This window comes from Mizuhopecten yessoensis, unplaced genomic scaffold (assembly GCF_002113885.1).
Source record: "Mizuhopecten yessoensis strain PY_sf001 unplaced genomic scaffold, ASM211388v2 scaffold11055, whole genome shotgun sequence".
NCBI classification, from domain to species: Eukaryota; Metazoa; Mollusca; class Bivalvia; order Pectinida; family Pectinidae; genus Mizuhopecten; species Mizuhopecten yessoensis.
In genome coordinates, this window is record NW_018408856.1 from 560,973 (window position 1) to 582,952 (window position 21,980).

Consider the following 21,980-nt stretch of genomic DNA (forward strand, 5'->3'; position numbering starts at 1 on the left):
TATAACTCTCCCCCTAGGTCATAGTCTCTGAGTCTCCAAACCTCCCATTGTCCACCATGTGTTACTCTCCCCTAGGTCCCAGTTTCCAGATCTCCCATTGTACACCATGTATAACTCTCCCCCTCGGTCACAGTCTCCTGATCTCCCATTGTACACTATGTATACTCTCCCCCTAGGTCACAGTCTCCGGATCTCCCATTGTACACCATGTATTACTCCCCCCCTGGGTCACAGTCTCCTTATCTCCCATTGTACACCATGTATAACTCTCCCCCTTGGCCACAGTCTCCTGATCTCCCATTGTGCACCATATATAACTCTCCCCCTAGGTCATAGTCTCCCCCTTGTATACCATGTATTACTCTCCCCCTCGGTCACAGTCTCCTCATCTCCCATTGTACACACCATGTATAACTCTCCCCCTTGGTCACAGTCTCCTAATCTCCCATTGTACACCATGTATTACTCTCCCTCTGGGTCACAGTCTCCTAATCTCCCATTGTACACAATGTATTACTCTGCCCTTGGGTCACAGTCTCCTGATCTCCCATTGTGCACCATGTATTACTCTCCCCCTGGGTCACAGTCTCCTAATCTCCCATTGTGCACCATGTAATACTCTCCCCCTGGGTCACAGTCTCCTGATCTCCCATTGTACACAATGTATTACTCTCCCCCTGGGTCACAGTCTCCTGAACTCCCATTGTGCACCATGTATAACTCTCCCCCTGGGTCACAGTCTCCTAATCTCCCATTGTACACCATGTATTACTCTCCCTCTGGGTCACAGTCTCCTAATCTCCCATTGTACACCATGTATTACTCTCCCTCTGGGTCACAGTCTCCTAATCTCCCATTGTACACAATGTATTACTCTGCCCTTGGGTCACATCTCCTATTGTACACCATGTATAACTCTCCCCCTGGGTCACAGTCTCCTGGTTTCCCATTGTGCACCATGTTTTTCTCTCTCCTTGGGTCACAGTCTCCTGATCTCCCATTGTGCCAAATGTATTACTCTCCCCCCGGGTCACAGTCTCCTAATCTCCCATTGTGCACAATGTATTACTCTCCCCCCGGGTCACAGTCTCCTGATCTCCTATTGTGCACCATGTATTACTCTCCCCCTGGGGCACAGTCTCCTGATCTCTCATTGTGCACAATGTATTGCTCTCCCCCCGGGGCACCGTCTCCTGATCTCCCATTGTGCACAATGTATTCCTCTCCCCCCGGGTCGCAGTCTCCTGATCTCTCATTGTACACCATGTATTACTCTCCCCCTGGGTCATAGTCTCCTAATCTCCCTTTGTACAACATGTATTACTCTCCCATTGGGTCACAGTCTCCTGACCATGTATAACTCTCCCCCTGGGTCATAGTCTCCTAATCTCCCTTTGTACAACATGTATTACTCTCCCATTGGGTCACAGTCTCCTGATCCCCCATTGTGCACCATGTATTACTCTCCCCCTTGGTCACAGTCTCCTGATCTCCCATTGTACACCATGTATTACTCTCCCCCTGGGTCACAGTCTCCTAATCCCCCATTGTGCACCATGTAATACTCTCCCCCTGGGTCACAGTCTCCTGAGCTCCCATTGTGCAGGATGTATTACTCTCCCCCTGGGTCACAGTCTCCTGATCTCCCATTGTACAACATGTATTACTCTCCCCCTGGGTCATAGTCTCCTAATCTCCCATTGTACAACATGTATTACTCTCCCATTGGGTCACAGTCTCCTGATCTCCCATTGTGCACCATGTATTACTCTCCCCCTGGGTCACAGTCTCCTGATCTTCCATTTTACAGCATGTATTACACTCTCCCTAGGTCACAGTCTCCTGATCTCCCATTGTGCACCATGTATTACGCTCCCCCTTGGTCACAGTCTCCTGATCTCCCATTGTACACCATGTATTACTCTCCCCCTGGGTCACAGTCTCCTGATCTCCCATTGTGCACCATGTATTACTCTCCCCCTTGGTCACAGTCTCCTGATCTCCCATTATGCGCCATGTATTACTCTCCCCTAGGTCACAGTCTCCTGATCTCCCATTGTGCACCATGTATTACGCTCCCCCTTGGTCACAGTCTCCTGATCTCCCATTATACGCCATGTATTACTCTCCCCTAGGGCACAGTCTCCTGTGATCTCCCATTGTACACACCATGTATAACTCTCCCCCTGGGTCACAGTCTCCTGATCTACCGTTGTATACCATGTATTACTCTCCCCCTGGGTCACAGTCTCCTGGTCTCCCATTGTACACCATGTATTACTCTCCCCCTTGGTCACACTCTCCTGATCTCCCATTATGCGCCATGTATTACTCTCCCCTAGGTCACAGTCTCCTGATCTCCCATTGTACACCATGTATTACTCTCCCCCTGTGTCAGTCTCCTGATCTCCTATTGTACACCATGTATTACTCTCCCCTAGGTCACAGTCTCCTGATCTCCCATTGTACACCATGTATTACTATCCCCCTGTGTCACAGTCTCCTGATCTCCCATTTTGCACGATGTTTTGCTCTCCCCCCCTGTGTCTGAGTCTCCAAACCTCCCATTGTCCAACATGTTTTGCTCTCCTCCTGGGTCACAGTCTCCTGATCTCCCATTGTACACCATACCATGTATAACTCTCCCCCTGGGTCACAGTTTCCTGATCTCCCATTGGACACACCATGTACAACTCTCCCCCTGGGTCACAGTCTCCTGATCTCCCATTGGACACACCATGTATTACTCTCCCCTAGGTCACAGTCTCCTGATCTCCCATTGTACACCATGTATCACTCTCCCCCTGGGTCACAGTCTCCTGATCTCCCATTGTACACCATGTATTACTCTCCCCCTGTGTCACAGTCTCCTGATCTCCCATTATGCGCCATATGTATTACTCTCCCCTGTGTCACAGTCTCCTGATCTCCCATTTTGCACGATGTTTTGCTCTCCCCCCCCTGTGTCTGAGTCTCCAAACCTCCCATTGTCCACCATGTTTTGCTCTCCTCCTGGGTCACTGACTCATGATCTTTCATTGTGCAGTTTGTTTTGCTCTCCCCTTGTGTCTGAGTCTCCAAACCTCCCATTGTATCCTGTGTCTGAGTCTCCAAACCTCCCATTGTATATATGTATTACGCTTCCCCTTGGGTTACAGTCACATGATCTCTATTAATGTGCACTCCCCCTGGTTCACAGTCGCCTGATCTCCTATTGTGCACCACATGTACATATTACAATGTACCTAGAACTCAATATCTTGTCTGGGTCAATCAGCACTTTTTTCCATTGTTTTTTTATCTGTTCTGATAATTTATCAATCGTATATATATATATAATTGTATATAATTGAAACTTTATTGGACATATTATTTTAAGTGATGTCAGAAAAATTATTATAACATACTTCTCTAGATCAACAAACCTGACGCTACGTTAGCAAATGTTATGCCCGAGTTAGCCTGAGTTTTCAATATTTGAGTACTATAAAACTTAAGTTTCAGCTTGAAGGAAAATTTTCAAAACCTGTTTTCAGGTGTATATAACATAATCTTAATATGAAATTGCACACCTATGAAATCGAACGATATACACAAAGGCTAAAACACTTACATCTCCCAGCGGGGGTTTCTCAAATGCAGAGGAGATCTAATTGAGTGTAAATTAATTAGTATATATATACTATATATAAAACAACCTATATATACATGTAGCTGTAGAAAGCTGCCTTTCCACTAAGCCTTCACCAGATTAATTTCATATTGGTTTCTTCCTTTGGACTTTTTGCATTTGTTAATAACTATCTTCGTTACATCGGGTTTTCATAGAATACATGTATAGCTAATCAACACTGCAATCCCATTTTCACCTCAAACTGCAGTTGTAATTATGTCACAAGCCCAATGTTCCAATTAATTAATTTAATATTGCTGACTTGAAGGGTTTCTGGCTAAAAAGACGCAGGATACATAATTTTGGACAGAAAAGGGACTTAATAAGACTACGAGTTGACAATAATACAGTGCAACTAGAACATCTGAACATTTGTTTTTAAGAGTCTTGGAACTTTTCCCCAGAATTGCATTGGAAGAGCCGAATTAACTTACATCCGACACATTGCTATACTTGCCCTGTTTAAAAATTGATAGCATTACAACCACCACCCACATGGCAAAATAACAACGTTATTTTCAGCATGAATGCAGGACTCATGTTTTTGAGGTGTGACTTCCCGACATTTCGAAAACACACTGTCAACGGAATCAACACTTTTAAAAACTGATGCTCAGAACTCGCCTTAAAAATCCTATAAAAATCACTGCAATATATTAAAAAAAAAATCAATCATATTCTCTGGTTTCTCACTGACGACGATACAATAGGTAAAAAATACCTTGGGCTTGCAAAGAATGGAATGACTTGTACTACTAAAATTAGAAGAAAAAAAAAAAGTTCTGGAACCAACTTGTGTTCGTCGTCATGTGATCAAATGCATGAATCAGGTGAATGCCCGCCCTCTTGGGGTTATTTTTGTACATATTTCTTTTAACAGTTGATCAAACTCTGCTGGCAAAAAAAATGACCGTTTTTTCATCAAAATACACAGTCAAACAAAACAACTGAAGGATATATTGTTACCCTATGTAATAACAATTATTTACAGATAAACAGAAGAATGATAATGCATTTTTTTGTATAAACATCTCTACTTGTCTGAGTATACAGGTTTCAATTTTTGTTACACTTTGATGTACTGTACAATGATTTATTTTTGTTTATCATTATATACAATGTTCCCATTAAATTTAAAATTTGATACATTTTCAATATTCTATATAACTCCAGATTCTTAGTTTCAAAAGAAAATTCTTGAGAACTTTGGGTACAACCAACTGTTTTGGAATTGGGGTAAAGAAATCTCATTTGGAGGCTTTCGGAAGCACTGACGAATAATCTAAATTATTGAATTAGATTAAATTTATGTAATTCAATAATTTGAATAAGAATAAAGTTAGACCAACAACTATGTGTTTTCATTTTTTTCAGATGAACGTGTTGCCAATTTGTCATTGTTTGCAAACTTTGATAGAACCATGCAGGAACGTACTTTACAAAAGTAAACGAGACTTTCATATTATGTATCCTGTCCAGAAACTTGCCTTGCTATTATTCACGCAGAAATCGGGACTCATCCTATCCGTTCATGTCAATTTATGAATCATAGTGCAGACTTTATGTTGTAATAAATCAGATTGCATCATAATAATATTTCAACATTACGAAAAAAAAAATCAGACATTGAAACCTACGTACATTGACTTAGACATTAAGTTGAATTGTGGTATTTCAGACGGTAATAAAACTACATATAATTTATTACATAAAAATAGTTAAGCATACTCGGAACATTATTAATGGTTAAGAAAAAAATTACAATCTGATAACAAGAGATTAAAAGTTTTTTTAAAGTCATTGACATAATTATTTGACTAAATATTTGTATTTAGGTCAATTATATATTGTTATTGCTTCCTAATTTGCTTCGAATAACATGCTGGTGACCAGTTTAAAAACCGATTTACCTTCACTAATGAACATAATTTACAATCATGTAAACATAGAATTTAGTGACTTAAAGTAAAAAAAAACTAAAACCTTATTCCCAGAAATAGGAAGAAGTTTATGCAGCAGGTCTGTTTTGTGCGATTGTAAAATTTCGATTGGCATGCCTATAAACTTATTATTTAGTAGAAAAAAAAGTGCGCTTGTAGAGTTGGTAAAATGAGTATATAGTTTCCAATTGCAGTGCAATTCAAAGATTACAGTTTGTTCATTGACAGAGACAGTGCGCAAAAGTCAGGGTGTGCGCACACGCCACACACACTCAGTGGGTCACTGATCCTGACCTAAAAAAATGGTGATCTTCATTCATCTCGTGGCCAAAGTCTCGTCTCCTTTTGCAAGAATGAAACAGAGATTTGTGCAAATTCAGAGCTTGCAAAGTCATCTATGCTTAATAAGAGTTGCAAATTAGCGTAATTCGAGCGTGCAGCTTAGCCACTTCTCTTACCTGGCATCCTTCACGTCAGACCTAATGTCCCAAGTCATCCGAACCGACACGAGCAGCAGGTTCTTTCCTGGTTTCGGTTTTTCGCCGCACAATCAGCGAGTTGACCTCAGATCGTCTCCAAATGTGACGATGGCGTTGTTGAATGTCTATCGAAATCAGCTAGTGGATGCGATTGTGCAAAATCCGCTTCAAATTTGTAAAATATTGCCAAATAGCGAGTGACCTCGGCGGCTCTGTTGCAAACGGATGCGCCAGTGCTCTAAAGAGGGAAATCCACTGACGTCACGCATGACTCACGCGATAGACGGGCTTGCCCTCCTTAGCCGTCATGGGTTGCCTTAGCACTTGCATCAACAAACACTACTTTTTCATGTTTATTTCCTACTACTTTTTCAAACCAGAAACTTACGAACATCTACGATAAAGATAATTTTATTAAAATTGCAATCAAAATTATTTTTGTTTACATTTCTTGTTTTCAACCACGCGCACCTAAAGGAAATAATATCTGTCACGTGATCACAAAATGGACGACAAGGTTTTGTCAGTCGTCTGAAAACAGAGCTGTGACCGAAGAGTCAACATATAGGAGTTTTGTAGGAACAAAACAGATTTATAAGGAATCTTTTATTTATGTGTATTATGATAACATTGTAATTATGTCTTTTCTGGATTTTACGGACTCCGAAACGTACATACGAGAGTGGTTTGTCGACATTCTTCACCAGTTTCCTCATGTGAACTTTTCATTCAAAACAACAAATTCTACATTCAACCCAGACAGTATCAATTATAGAGAGGTAAACTATTTATATATTTAAATGTACATCTTTATCTTATTTATTGATATGTTTACAATGTGATCTCTAGAATTTGTTTGGAAAGAAACGATAAAGTTATATCGTTGCTATTAATACCCTAGCCTAGTGTTCTTTTTAACTGTTTTTGGAACCCCTGTTTTTGTACTTTCATAACAAAACCTAGTACAGTTTAAACCTGTAGAATGGCTTCTATCCAAGTACAGTATGGTATCATAGATTTCTAGCTTACAGTGGTTACAAATGAATCTAAGCAGAGTCTCTGTAAACACTATTCAACATAATATTATGAAAACAATCAAACCGAAAAAAAACTGCTTTACAAGATCTACTGAAGTACAGTAAAATTATGAGTCAACCAGGAAATGAGTACATCGTCAAACAATTCAAACACATAATGGGATTGTCATATAATGTCTCGACTAGTTATTGTGATGTATCAGCGTAGTTCTGAATGGCATTGTAATCAATATATAATTACATGGACTTGCTTGTGAATGCTATATATATTGTCATAAACCTGGAGGAACATGTCTGCAGTTTGAAGAATTCATGCATGGTTAACCCTAGTATGAATATGCAGATGATTTGGATCTAGAATTTAGTGGAAAGGCAGCTGGTCCACAGGGCTATCAAAGTCCCAGTGGGGGTGGGTATAGATATAGGAGAAGGCTATATATATGCCTGTTGTCAAATCCTATTGTTGAAAAAAAAAATGTTGAAACTAAATATAGGAGACGACAAAACATCCTAAAAGCTATGGAAATATGATATATATATATGGAAACTTCCATTTAAATATGTTTATTCAGATTTCAAAATATGTTAAAAATCTTAATAATGTGTTCAATAGAAAGCCAATAAGTGATAGTTTTATAACTTGTACATTATACCTGTAATCTCATACATTGTATATCTGTGGTTGATTATCAACAGATGCAATGTCTATGACTTATAAGCAGATGTACTATTATAATTAAAATAACAAAATCTACCTGTCAAAATTTATCGAAAATGTGTAAAATTTGACTAATTGTTATAATGATTTCATATAATTTAATTGTGATGATGTTCAAAGTATAAATGACATATAATATGTTACAATATCTTAAGATTGATATGCAAAATTAATTAGGTAAATAATATTAATGGAGCCATTTATTTTCAATTAAAATGAAATAGCCACTACCTCAACGTGAATGCTTGGTGAGATTCTACTTTATCTATTTAATGGTACCTGGAAAATATAACATGAAGTTATCATTTGATTGGAAAAGTGTTGAAGAATTGAACTAACTCAAATGGTTTGTTTTTTGTATGTGAGATCAAGTCCAAAAATGGCCATCTTCTTGGCAGAATATACCATCACCAGTTCAGGTTAAGATACTTAATTGGTTCAAGGAAAATGGTTCAACAAACTATATAGGCAGTAATAAATTCTTTATGGGTTTTGATCAATTTAATCTAGTATTTCACACATGTATTTAATTTACATGTTACTGTTACATTATAATATGAAACTAAGGCCAGACAAAAAAAAAAATGTTTGTGTGGCAGTTTTTATTTTTTTTACATACTGTATGGTTAGGGTTGCCTTCTTGCTCCACACCTGGGGAAATTTCCCTTCATAGCTCAATTGGTAGAGCGCCAGACTGGGAAGCTTGGGTCACGGGTTTGATCCCAACTGGAGGCATACCACTCTGTTTCTTGTTACAAATGGTGTCTGTGTGGCCCTCCTGGTGGTGACAGGGATCCAGAGTTAGAACCGGGTTGTGGTATTCGAGGGCGAACACATTTTAAAACGTTTAAAGTAGTGTGGCAGATTTAATGGTACATTGCTAAAGTATTATGATTGCCTTCTAGCTTCGAGCTAGAGGGAAACTTCCCTCAATGGATAAATTAAGCAACAGATTGGGAAGCTGGAGGTCAAGGGTTTGATCCCTGCTGGAAACCACAGTACTCTCTTTCCTGTCACATTTTCTTCCTGTTACATGTCTGAAAAATAGGGTCTGTAGCTATATATAGGTTGATAATCAATTTTATTTTTCATTTTACTTACTAAGGTAAATAAAGGAGAGTTATCATAACTTTAAAAGTGTTTTCTTGAAAATTGCCCCCTAAAATTGGGGTCATCACAAGACATCAGGGTACATGTAGGTTTCGGTAACCATAAACAAACAACATTTTTTATTTGGCCTAATTAATTAATTAGTTCCAAATAAAAACACCCATGGATGAGCCTCAATATCTCAGTCATGAATTTTACTTCAGTGATTATTTTGTGAATATTTTCATTTTGATATTTGAATGTAACAGATATATACAGTCTTTATATTCATATATATATGCATGCTTGTATGCTATTCTTGGCAAAGTTACCAGTAGTGGATACCCTTAAAATATATCTGATTTTTAACAGAATGTGGCTGTGAATAAGTGACTATAGTCAAGTTAAATGTCCTTCACTTCAGAATGTCTGGTAGCCATTTTGTAGCTATAAGTTACTAATCTGTATTATCCTTACAACTCGAAACAAGTGTCCTGTAATAGAAGCAAAGGATAGGCCAAAACATATAGACAAGTTAAAAGAGCAAAAAAATGTTCTTGTGGTGTTAAACTATATTTTATGATTTCTTAGAAAGGAGCTCGAGCAAATCCACCCACGAATCCACCCACAAATCAACTGATGATCTACGTACCGAAGAATATTAATGCAATGTTTGACATTTGAGTTTTGGATCACTTCCTTTTTATTTCTATTTTTTTGTTAGTTGATATATGCCTGTTGAACTGATCATACTTATAAACAGAAAGAATTGCTGACCTCTGACCTCAATTTTGTTAATTTCCCTAAAACGAAAACCAACCTCGATACATAAATGTATGATAGTACATTTGGTAATTCTATAAAACCATTCTAATATGCTTTATTTTCAGGCATTGTTTTTCCCTTAAATTGTACATGTGCCCTAGTCTTTCTGTCACTCTAACCGATTACGCTCCGGCCTGGTCAGCAGAAGTACGCTTGGCCCAACTTAACTTTCTTACAGTTATATTCAAAAGGAAGTTCAAGGGAGATTACTAAAACAAATTACAGTGTAGCTGGACAGTGATCCTTGATTCCGACATCCTGTTTCATATCAAAGCAAGGGGCATATATTGTAAACAGTTTTTTTGTTAATTCAATACATATTGTTAGGGTTAATTGTAAAGAATAAATGCTAATCTGGTTTGTTCTATTTTTCAGGCAATAGTTTTCCTGTGCTCCCTACCTGTGATATGGTGTGTGATATTTCTCCTGGCGACGTCAAGTTGCCTCTGTCTGCAATGCATCAGGAAACCGCCACAGAAAACTGACAAATCAACGTGTCTCAGGGTGTCGCTCTTCATCGTCATCTTCCTGTCAATGTAAGTGACAAGTTTTAGAACTGGAGATTGTTTAGAAGGAAATTAAAGAGCATGCAAGTATCTAGATACTCATCAGAAAGTTTGGTTTGTTTGTGTTTTACATCGATATCCTATAAACAGCTATACGGTCATTTAACTCATTCACCCCTGAAGACATTTGAACTCTTCCAATTCAAAGGCTGGAATAGTTCATTATGAAAATTTCAGGGGTGAATGAGTTAAAGAATGCAAGCATTTAGCTGTACAGTACCTTTCAAAGGGAAGTAACTCATCTGTTTTTATACAATGCTGTGTGTGTATATTACGTACACCATTTCAACCTCAGAGTGGAATGTCATATGAATACATGAAACTGTTGTTATTTTTGTGGCAACTTTTGAGATTGAATATACCTTATAAAAGATGCTAGTCTGTCACCATTTTGGGATGTATTACGCTCTGATATCTTGCAGTCGTATATCTGAAACCAAATTTATATTTGGTAGAAACTGTTTTTTTATTCTATCGAAAACAGCTAAGCTAGCATTCATTGTACGCTGTATATTTGAGTCAAATGATGCGTTGAATTCCCTTAATGATCATAAATGACTCTGCCGGGGGAGGGGGGGGGGGGATAAATTTTCCACAATATAAGTTTTTGGAGTATATGATGAAATGTTGAAATGGGAAACAATATGTATTTGTTTTGTATGAATTGTCAGCATTGTCAATCTTACAAATTCTTGTTTCATAATTTTTTCCAGAGCAATCTTAACACCTGGTTTCTATGGCAATGAACAAACAAGTAAAGGCGTGAGCAGATTTATTGAATCTGTGCAAGACACAAACCAAACAATAACGGAAGCTGTGGCCACGGTAAGTTGTAGCATCATAATAATGAATTACCCCCAACTTATGGAATTTCCATTAAAATGTCTTAAACATTTGACAAGGTTAGTTTCTCATCTGCTCTCAACATTTAAGAGAGAAAAAAAAAGGATCAGAGTACCATAATTCCCTTACAACCTGGTACACTAGAATGTTTTCCCATTTAAAATACAGATCCTAGATTTTTTTATAGGGTTTCTGGAAGGTTAGGTATTCAAGAAAACATTTTTCATGTTTTATGATGAAATCGCTAGAGGATAATAATCTGTGCAGAAGCTCTTTCAAATTTATGCAGTAAAATTTTGTTACGCTACCATCATGCATTTGTCAAGTTAAATTGTGGCATTAATATTACATAGGGGTTTTGGGTAAGGAAGCTGTACGAAAAAGTATTAATACAATTAGAAAAAATGAAAATTGAGGGGGCCTTGAAACATGTTGACCGTGTCAGCAAGGAGATGATTAAAACAGTTTTATGTAGGATTTACTTTTTGCTGGTGCTTAAACGTTAAACTCGAGATCTGTCGGAGTAAAGCTCACTGAAAAGAATAGGTTAGGTTATTTCAAAGCTATAGTACACAGTCAGCCTAAAATATTTCCAATCTCACTGGCCCAACAGCAGGGGTCGACACTAACACTAGTCCGCTAGTCCTGGACTAGTAGATTTCAGCAAGGACTAGTGAATCACCTTACCTAACTGGTCCTTTGGACTTGTGAACAATAAGATTATAAAATAAGAATATTACTTTCTAAAATTTAGAAAACTGCTTGAAATAAGATAAATTGCATGATAATCGTCAGAATTTACCTAAAACTTTCCCATATTTTTATGGCAGTAGATATTTTAAGTCCTCTACAATCGATTACTTTTGATGTTTTGTGCTGTAGATCGCGATGTTTCCTTATCAGGAAATCTTGGACTAGTTACATTGACGAAGGACTAGTAATACAATTTATTCAACTAGTCCTGTGGACTACCACAGGCCCGAATCAACTATCATTTCAACTTCGAACTATTGGCCAACGCATTGAAAACAAAAGCAGAAGTTGTCACAAGCTCTTTAGAGGTGACAAAGTCACATGTTGGTGACTAGTTACTTCCTCTACCTAATTGCAGTGTATAGAAAAACGAAAGGCCCTCTATATTCGTAAATTCTCAGATAAAATATCAGGAATATGGTAAATTCTAAGACTGAATTATCATACAAAGAATATCATTAATGGATCATCTTACTCTTTTTTTGGGGTTTTAAATTTATAATACCAGTTCCACTGCCTCAATGGAAAAATGTACTGGCCGCGGATACAGGGCCAGTAGATCATTTTGCAGGCCGAGAACAATTTTGATTTTGTCGCTTGTGTTATAGTTGGGTTCTCTGAAGTACCTGGCTGACAGCATCTCTACCAGAAGTGTGGTAGCGCTACAGAATGTGATTCACCAGTACACGAATGAGACGGTCAGAGCCCCTCTGGAAATCCTCATCAATGACATCACTTCCGCTGCCCAGAAAGCGAGAGCAGACGTGACCTCAATTAGGGCAGCCACACCCAATATAACCCTGGATTACATCGTACAGGATGCGACCACGTATGAATTTTACAGGTCAGTGTAGAAATGAAAACCATAGACATCTTTTAAGGATCCCCATACCACGTCAAAAATTGTAGCTATGTCTTGGAAACTATTTTTCTAGCATGGTCATAATTGTGATAAATAATTTCTGACAAGAAAACCATATCATGAAGAAGGTTTATTAAAAAACAATGAAGGTGAAATTAAACAACACAAATCAACAGTGTTCTAAATGTTGAAAAGCAGCAGGCCAGACGAAGATTTGAACTCTGGACCTTAAAACATTGTATTCCACTCTGTACAACTGAGCTATGTCTGGTCAACGGTAGTAGCATGGCCCAATCACATGCATGTTACAGCTATATCTAAAATATCTAACTTAAGGGGAAGTAACTCTATAAAAAAAAATACGGTGGAATTCTTTAGTGTTTTGCCTGCAGTGGCACAGGGACTTAGAAAGATGTGTGAGGATACAGCTATGCTATGCAAATACATATGTAATACAAATGTACACATTTGGATTATAAAAAAACCCAGATTCTCAACAAAAATGAATAACAATAATTAAGTATAAAATATCCTGTTTTTATCTGACAGTATGTTTTTCAGGATTCATTAGCTGATTTAATTTTAGTGTGGCCTTTTAATTCTTTCAGATGGATTGGAACTGTGATAGCCCTGTGTTTTACTTTGGTTGTTTTGCTGCTCATCCTGATAGCAGTCTGGCGGAAATCAAAATGTATTGTCATGTTGTAAGTAGATACAGCAGTCTGTATTGTCATGTTGTAAGTAGACACAGCAGTCTGTATTATTATGGTGTAAGTGGCAATATGGCAGACACTTATTGTTATACCTGGTATACTAGTAGCATTATGTTAGAAATCAAAATGTATCATTATTGTATAAGTATAGCAGTCTGTATTGTTTTGATGCAAGTGGAAGTCTGGCAGAAAATAGGTTTACTGATAAACTGTTTAATCCAACCAACTGTCATGTATCCTACTAAAGGGTCCAGTCCCTCTTTATGTAGTAAAGATAATAATAATAATAATTCAAGGTTCTTATATACCACTTTATCACAACCTAGTTCGTAGATCATCTCAAAGCGGTTCACAAATTATTATCCGTGTTAATAGGGCCTTTGCAATCAGCCAATATCTTTCTCAACTCCCTGGGGAGCATACAGTTGGTGCTGCCATTTCTCAGCTCCCTGGGGAGCATACAGCTGGTGCTGCCTTTTTGGCGCTCAAAGCTAGCATTTAACAATTCTAGCACTGTCCAACCACGTACTCATTTACAGCTGAGTAGATTAGAACAAGCGGAGTAAAGCATCTTGCTCAAAGATACAGCACAATGCTGTACTGTGACTTGAACCCACAACCCTTCGGTCACGAGCTCGGCATCTTATATTACCACTTGACTACAGTGCCTCCGATTAAAGACAGATTTACCAACACGTTATCACAGCCAACCAAATGATACACTCCCAGATTCTGTCTGTATAGACAGGTTTCTTTTAATGTATTGCTTATCCTTATCAAGTTTGAATTTTGTAATTACGGACTCTGATACGGCAAGCCTGCTCATATCATATGATGATGTCCACTAAGCGAAAACCTGTGTGAAGAGACCACTTTTTGACTTCCTCAGAGTGGTCTTTACTGGTTTAACTGTTTTAGTATTACGACTTCCTCAGAGTGGTCTTTACTGGTTTAACTGTTTTAGTATTACGACTTCCTCAGAGTGGTCTTTACTGGTTTAACTGTTTTAGTATTACGACTTCCTCAGAGTGGTCTTTACTGGTTTAACTGTTTTAGTATTACGACTTCCTCAGAGTGGTCTTTACTGGTTTAACTGTTTTAGTATTACGACTTCCTCAGAGTGGTCTTTACTGGTTTAACTGTTTTAGTATTACGACTTCCTCAGAGTGGTCTTTACTGGTTTAACTGTTTTAGTATTACGACTTCCTCAGAGTGGTCTTTACTGGTTTAACTGTTTTAGTATTACGACTTCCTCAGAGTGGTCTTTACTGGTTTAACTGTTTTAGTATTACGACTTCCTCAGAGTGGTCTTTACTGGTTTAACTGTTTTAGTATTACGACTTCCTCAGAGTGGTCTTTACTGGTTTAACTGTTTTAGTATTACGACTTCCTCAGAGTGGTCTTTACTGGTTTAACTGTTTTAGTATTACGACTTCCTCAGAGTGGTCTTTACTGGTTTAACTGTTTTAGTATTACGACTTCCTCAGAGTGGTCTTTACTGGTTTAACTGTTTTAGTATTACGACTTCCTCAGAGTGGTCTTTACTGGTTTAACTGTTTTAGTATTACGACTTCCTCAGAGTGGTCTTTACTGGTTTAACTGTTTTAGTATTACGACTTCCTCAGAGTGGTCTTTACTGGTTTAACTGTTTTAGTTTTACGACTTCCTCAGAGTGGTCTTTACTGGTTTAACTGTTTTAGTTTTAAAGATTGACTCTTTGATTAAAAGATTTTTTCTCCATATTTCAGCTCCATATTTATAGGGTTCCTTACCCTGCTGGTGATTTGGGGGTCAGCAGGAATCTATCTAGGTGGGGCTGTGGTAAGTATAACTGATATAGGCAGTGTTTTTTAGCTCGCCTGGCCTGAATAAGTTCATGCATCTGTTTAATCGTCAGTACATAGTCATCTTTCTTTTAAAAGGTTGCTAATCCAGAACCGATAAATATCTTTCGTCCAAAATTTGAAAATAAACTTTCCATTTTTTTTACAAAAAATATGACACAAGTTACTGCAGTTTATATAAATTGCTCTTGGTGGCCTGGATAGAGGCACGCAAAGGGTCTTACTGTTGGAGGAAGCCAGAGTACCCAGAGAAAACCCATGTGGTTGGGAAGGTGACTATATTTTCACGTCCGATTAGGGAATCAAACCCCAGCCATCTTGGTTAAAGGCCAGTGTACTATCCAATGCACCACCTGACCAACGAAAAAGATTAAAATTGCCCCCCCCCCCCACCACCACCACCACCACAACCACCACCACCACCACCATTACCAACACCCTTTGGATGGATGGAGAAAAAATGCAGGATGTGGCACAGTGGCAAGGGATATAGGTGTTCAATTGTCAAAAATACCGCTCTTTAAATAGGAGTGATGAGATTTTGGCCTGATTGGGCTTCGATCATCACGCAGCCAAGGCAAAGAATAAATGAAGAGCGAGTGTTGCAAGATTGCAAGAAAGGATGACAGAGGAGTGGGGCCCAAAAAGAAAAATAAGGGTTAATCTTCAAAATGTGTTTCCTGTGTCTGAGAATGGTAATTTAAACTAACAACAATACATGATTTTAAGCCTTGTTACAAGTGAAGTGAAAATTAAAATTGAAATGATACATAATCTGCACATAATCTAATACTGTATGCAACCTCATGATACATAAGCTAGAGTAATTATCCTCCTTAGTTCTACCCTGATTTAACATTGTTTATGTTACAGGCTGGTGCTGACCTCTGCTACAACCCGGATTTGTTTGTAGAAAACGTCACCTCCCAAAAAGTAGAAAGAGGTAATGTCGTGGATTCCACTTCATATCACATTTGCTTTTATATCACATTTCAGTTAATATCATGTTTAATCTCACAAAAAGTAGATAGAGGTGATATGGCCGATTCCACTTATTATCACATTTGCTTAATATCACAGTTCAGGAAATATCATGTTTTTACTGATATTTTTTTTTGTCATTATTCTAAACATTTTGAAATACCTGTTCACAATCTTTGATATATGTTTTTGTGGTTTACAGCTATTGTGAAAGCCTACATTGAGTGTCCGCTAGGATCCACTGACCCCAAGATGTTCTCGGATGTAAGTAACTTCTCACGCATCAGAGATAAATTTGTATCAATATTTAAACATATGAATATAAATATATGTATATAAATGCAAAAACACTGATATAGGAATTTGGGATATGGATATTCTAACCCCTTGGATAGAATATCTATTTCTCTCATTTCCGTGTGTGTAAGATATCGATAGAGCTGTCCAGAGTTAGAAAGGGGTGTAAGAAATTTCTATCTCACCCCCCATTTCACGTGACGTGACGTGACGTCACAATGGCTCATCAATGATGTGACATCATGAATTTGGAAAACTCTGATGCCGCAATGCGGAAAAGGCGACGTGATGAAATTAAAACCTTTTAAGAAATATATTTACTGTACCCATTAGAAAGATGAAATTATTTTTTCTGCGTAAACTCTACCTCCAAAAAATTGTGATTCATTTTCAACTTTCTTTTATACAGAACATCGAACTGGCCAGAGAAGCTGTCACACAAGCCAACAATACGCTGTACCAAATAAAGACAGTGGTCAAACCATTCAACATTCCACAGGTAACCTTACAACTTACTACCACAGCAGGGTTGCCAACTCTAATGCCTTGCGACAAAATCTCCCACTGAAACCTGTGTCACGCCACCTGAGCCATAAATCTCACGCATTCGAAAATGTTCTCGCTCCATGTTCACTGTGGCCCAGTGCCATATCGTCCGAGTTTTTTTGCTTTCCTTTTAAGGTTTGTTAAGTTGAAAAGAGGCCCATTCTTTCCCAATTTGGGAAAAAATGGAGGAAAAAAATCATCAATTTCTTGACCTTGCTGGTAAATAATCGCCATTTGGAAAGCTATATACCAATTTATGAAATTCTTTATATATTATGTTCATCAAGATTTGATATTTCTTATTTTGCCAATGATAAATTTTTCAATTGAGACCAATAAGGTTATATATGAGATTCAGACCTGAGACCAATAAGGAAGCAATGGCAGTTGTATTTCACTGGAGCTTAGTATTTTATATTGATTTAATTTGCACAGCTGAGGGGGTCAACCTGCCCTGGCTTCAGTACCTTACCAACAAATTGTACTATCACCTCACATCGTGTTTACAGGTCATGTAGGGGACATGTATCCCCTGATCAGTAATTAGGTAGAGGGGAGCTGTAAAGGGACGTTTCCCTTTGTCAGTCATAGAGGAGCATACCAGAAGTGGATGCATCTATTCCCTTCTATTCCCTTCTCAAAAAATGAGTCATTTGAACTGGAGTTACCAAGTGGCCATGCTGATCGAGCGTTTGGCCAGTCATACATCCAGTCTTTATACAACCAACCTGTCCCATGTTTCATCACACACGCACAAGTCGAGTTGATCTTGATGTCCAGCTTTTCATCTGCCTCTTCGACCATACAACATGGGGACCTAGTAGCCGGCACATGGCTACAAATTTATTGAATACTTGATACCAAAGTTGCAACAGAACATGCACATCCTTACATCATGTCACCAATGGACGAAAGAGGAACATGCTTGCTGTTTTGAGCCATTTTGTATAATCTGTTCAAGAAAGAAATGTGGGCTTATTATAGGATCATGGGATTATTACTGGCAAAAACAGTTGATAAAATCGAATAAGTTTTTTTAAAGAATAAAAGAAAAAACATTTGAACATTTATCGTTGCAATGCTTACGAAAGATCAGTCTAAATTTTGGTATTGACAGCAGGAGAATTGTGAAATGGTGTTGAAATATAATAGGTTTTTGAACAGTTACCATTGTAGTGCTTTTAAAAGTCTTACCTGTTTGTATCAACAGCTGATGGAGCCGATGAGAAGAGTTGCGGAGGAGCTGGAGTACTGTTCTGGTAACATCACTGTGTTAGCAGAGGACTTAGACTGTCGGGAGATACACAAGAACTACGTCAAGGCAGTTCAGGGGATCTGTAACACTTCCATGTACGTATCACGCTGTTGGCTCCACTTGTCTGTGATACTCGATTTTCGGAAATTACTAAATGGACATTCAATATTTCCCATTACCGTAATCGCTTCTTTTTTCTACGTCAGCAAACACATAGAAGTGTAAATATCTCTATTATCTTTGAATTTGTAATAATTATATCACTATGGAAACCATTAGATGATGTCATCTTTAACACTCGAATGACACCACGTATCAGAACAGTGTTCAGTAAATAAAACATAAGTAAAATTTAAAAGGAAATCATTGGTGCCTTTGGTAGTTTCAAAAGAAGAAAAACAATGATAATTTCTTGAATATGAATGTATGGGGTGGGGTGAATTTCCCTGTCAAGTTTCAATGCTGAGTAATACCTAGAGTAGGCCAAAAGTTATTCCAACAATTTACAACCCTTCAAATACATTATGATAAATGTTTTCAGACAACTTTTCCAAAAGAATTGAAAATACTTATCACCGATATTGGGGTTGATGGTTTTGAATGTGTTATTTTTATTTTTATTTTTTTTATTCAACTTTTTTTTTTCATAATCACATTTTACTACAATTACATGCACTTGAATGTGTTATCTTGTCTACACCAGATTAATGTGTGAAATGATCATGTTATGAACAGGCTTGGTGTGGTATTCATCCTGCTGTGTCTGCCCTTGTCCGGCCTGATGTTCATCCTCACACAGTGTCTACTACCAAGGTTCTGGAGAATCATCGGCAAGAAGTAAGCATTTCTGTGACAGCATCTGCCATAAATGTTGTCATTTTTTGTTCTCATTCATCTGAAAACTATTTTCAAGGTGGAAATTTTGCATTTGATAAGTCTGTTGCATCACATATTTCATAATGTGTCAATGTGTTTGCACATGCATATATTCTTGTGGTTATTTTGTAAATGCAGATATTTTTGAAAATTTCTATAGCAGGAAAATTCAACTTTCGTGGTATGTCAAGGTTTCAGTTTGAAAGTTACAGTAAACCCTTGTTTTACTGCCATTTTTCATCCAGAAAAAGTTTGGCATTATAAAGAGGTTTGACAGTATATTAAGGGAGATTCATGGTACATATATAAATAAATTTCTATTGGAAATTATACAGAAAAGGGAATTTTATGAATGACATTATAAAGGGGTTTCATGTATATCTGTGTAGGTAATGAAGAAGTTTCTTTAAAAGGTTTATAACATTAAATGCAATTTATCAATACATATTCAAGGAACGAGAAAATAAGTTCTAGATATATGTACAAATTATCTTGATAATCAAATACAATGTATAGGATTTATTCAATTTTGAATATGTTTTGTGAAAAATTTAGTATTTGATTCAGTTAAAATTTAGTGTTGCTTCTCTGTAAAGTCATATTGAATCAAATTTGACCACTGTAGCTGACTGATGTATGTGTTTTTCAGGCGCGGCTATCGACCCGTGGACGACGCTGATCCCTTCTGTCCTCGTCCACCTCCTTACAATGGGTACGGCAGTATACATCCTGACATCAGGTCGTCCAACAGTTATCCTAACGACCACTCATAGTATGTGTCCTAATAATCTTAACCAGCACATCATCACAACATCATCTAAAAGCTTTACAGAAAAAGCAAAATACACCCAACAGCCGATAAACAAACTGAAAGCTGAATGCTGGGAGAATCAAACATGGCATACATGTACCAGCATGCCTGGTTCAAAAGCTGTTCAGGTATCATTGCCCACAGCGGCTGCTAGCTAGGTAGATTGAGTATTATGTTGAAGAAACTTGGCTATCCTGCACCCTGTATAAAAGGTATGACAAGAAGCTAAAAATCTGTTTTTCCCTGTCACTGTTATAAAGTATATGTGAGTAAATACAATTTGGACCCATATTAGCAATTTCTTGCATTTTGAATGGCATAATATGACTATTTATGAGGCCATTATGACACCACAAAACAGGAATTTTCTCATTTTACTGAGATTTCAAAAAAATTAATTAATCAACTTCAATGAAAATCAGTCTTAATATCTAAAACTTGCTGAATGCTGGATGCTGGGATAAGGAAATGCGGGCTAGTTGTTGTTGACGGTGTTATGAAAACTTAACTAATGGAAATAAAATATGTACCTGACAATACCTTTCAACTACTTGCACCATACTTTAGACACCTACTGGTCTCATATCAATTGATGATATTTAGCTAAGGACAAATAACCAAGCACATATGTACTACATGGAAGTAATTTTCAGTTCGAGAAAAATGAAAATATCAAAATAATATGTAGGACATCGAATGTTTTCAACAGTAACACTGACTTGTACAAAAAAAATGGAGAAATCAGTATACACTGGTAGGCAAACAGGCTGAAAATAGTTTCGTATTCAAGTGTACTTTTTGTAACTTGGCATTGAAAATTAAGTTATTCATGTAGCAAAATGTGAACCGAGGTAGATAAAAAGAATGGAGTGTCATTTATGTAGATCGCAGTAAATATAACAGTGTAACGCTTCAAGTCACAACCTATGTACATACATTTTGCAGATAACTATGTCAGTGTCTTCAATATGATATCACTACTGTGTCAAAGTTTCATCTCCACTTTTCTGTAAAGCTTTTTCCACTCATATGGCATTTAAAAGTCACCAGCATGTCACAACAATGTGATTTCACCATGTGTCACAATCCGAAAAAAAATATTACTCTAATGGCAATGGACTCCTTAGTATTAGGGATACCTGAAGTACATGCAATTGGTAGGTTATGCCCTGCACACATGATGATCATTTTGTGAAGTATTTTGAACGTGCTGTTGAAATGTGTTGATCCAGAACTCTTGCTTTTCAAAATCTTACTCAATTGAGTTCAAATTTTTTTTTTTTTTTTTTTTTATAACTCCTGAACATTTATTATTCTTGATTTATTTTTCAAAAGTGAAAGAGTCTGAACTATTAAACACAGTTTCACAGCACACAGATTCATTACAAAAATACATCTCCAGGACATATTACCAAAACATCAGCAAATCCAATACACACTCAATGTGTATTTTTCCAATGCAGACACAGCGATACACCGAAATATAGGCTTACCCGGTACTAGCTCTTCTCTTGGCTGTTTATTTATTATTTCCTGATACAATATGTATCTTTGTCACTTTTCTTTCTTTGCAAATTAATAAGTGCCAATTAAGATAAATGAATTTGTCAAAAAAGTTTTATAGTAAACCTGTCAATGGAATGTGAAAGATTTTAATGAAATAAGGTACGGGGAAATTATCCGAAATGGGGTAAATTGAAAGACAAAAATCTCAAAAGGAAAAGTTCCCAATAATTGGCTATAAAAATGGCTTAGATTAAATTCATGTTGAATCAACAGCATGTTTGTTCCTCAAAATCACACACATAATGATAAGAAATCATGCAGGATATTGTACTAAAACAGATTTTTTGGCAGATATGTAGAATAATA

General features: G+C 37.3%; 2 protein-coding genes across 7 annotated transcripts in view; one reads left to right on the forward strand and one right to left on the reverse strand.

The window, feature by feature from the left end:
• The window catches only part of LOC110465116 (dual specificity mitogen-activated protein kinase kinase 6-like), a 34,630-nt gene extending 28,297 nt beyond the window's left edge, over positions 1–6,333 (reverse strand). The window contains exon 1 of the mRNA XM_021520711.1: positions 6,072–6,333. Within this exon, the coding sequence (XP_021376386.1) occupies positions 6,072–6,078 (7 nt within the window). The 5' untranslated portion in view covers positions 6,079–6,333. The remainder of the gene's footprint in view (positions 1–6,071) is intronic.
• A 256-nt stretch (positions 6,334–6,589) lies between these two features.
• Positions 6,590–21,980, forward strand: part of LOC110465114 (protein tweety homolog 1-like) — a 31,844-nt gene continuing 16,453 nt past the window's right edge. For 3 of the 6 annotated variants that reach the window (XM_021520704.1, XM_021520705.1, XM_021520708.1), the window contains exons 1-12: positions 6,590–6,871; positions 10,137–10,297; positions 11,041–11,152; positions 12,532–12,767; positions 13,394–13,489; positions 15,247–15,319; positions 16,216–16,285; positions 16,526–16,587; positions 17,030–17,119; positions 18,377–18,516; positions 19,157–19,258; positions 19,947–20,069. In XM_021520704.1, coding sequence (XP_021376379.1) covers positions 6,731–6,871; positions 10,137–10,297; positions 11,041–11,152; positions 12,532–12,767; positions 13,394–13,489; positions 15,247–15,319; positions 16,216–16,285; positions 16,526–16,587; positions 17,030–17,119; positions 18,377–18,516; positions 19,157–19,258; positions 19,947–20,069 — 1,406 coding nt within the window. In that variant the 5' untranslated portion in view covers positions 6,590–6,730. The remainder of the gene's footprint in view (positions 6,872–10,136; positions 10,298–11,040; positions 11,153–12,531; positions 12,768–13,393; positions 13,490–15,246; positions 15,320–16,215; positions 16,286–16,525; positions 16,588–17,029; positions 17,120–18,376; positions 18,517–19,156; positions 19,259–19,946; positions 20,070–21,980) is intronic. The other 3 variants (XM_021520706.1, XM_021520707.1, XM_021520709.1) reach the window with 1 other exon arrangement.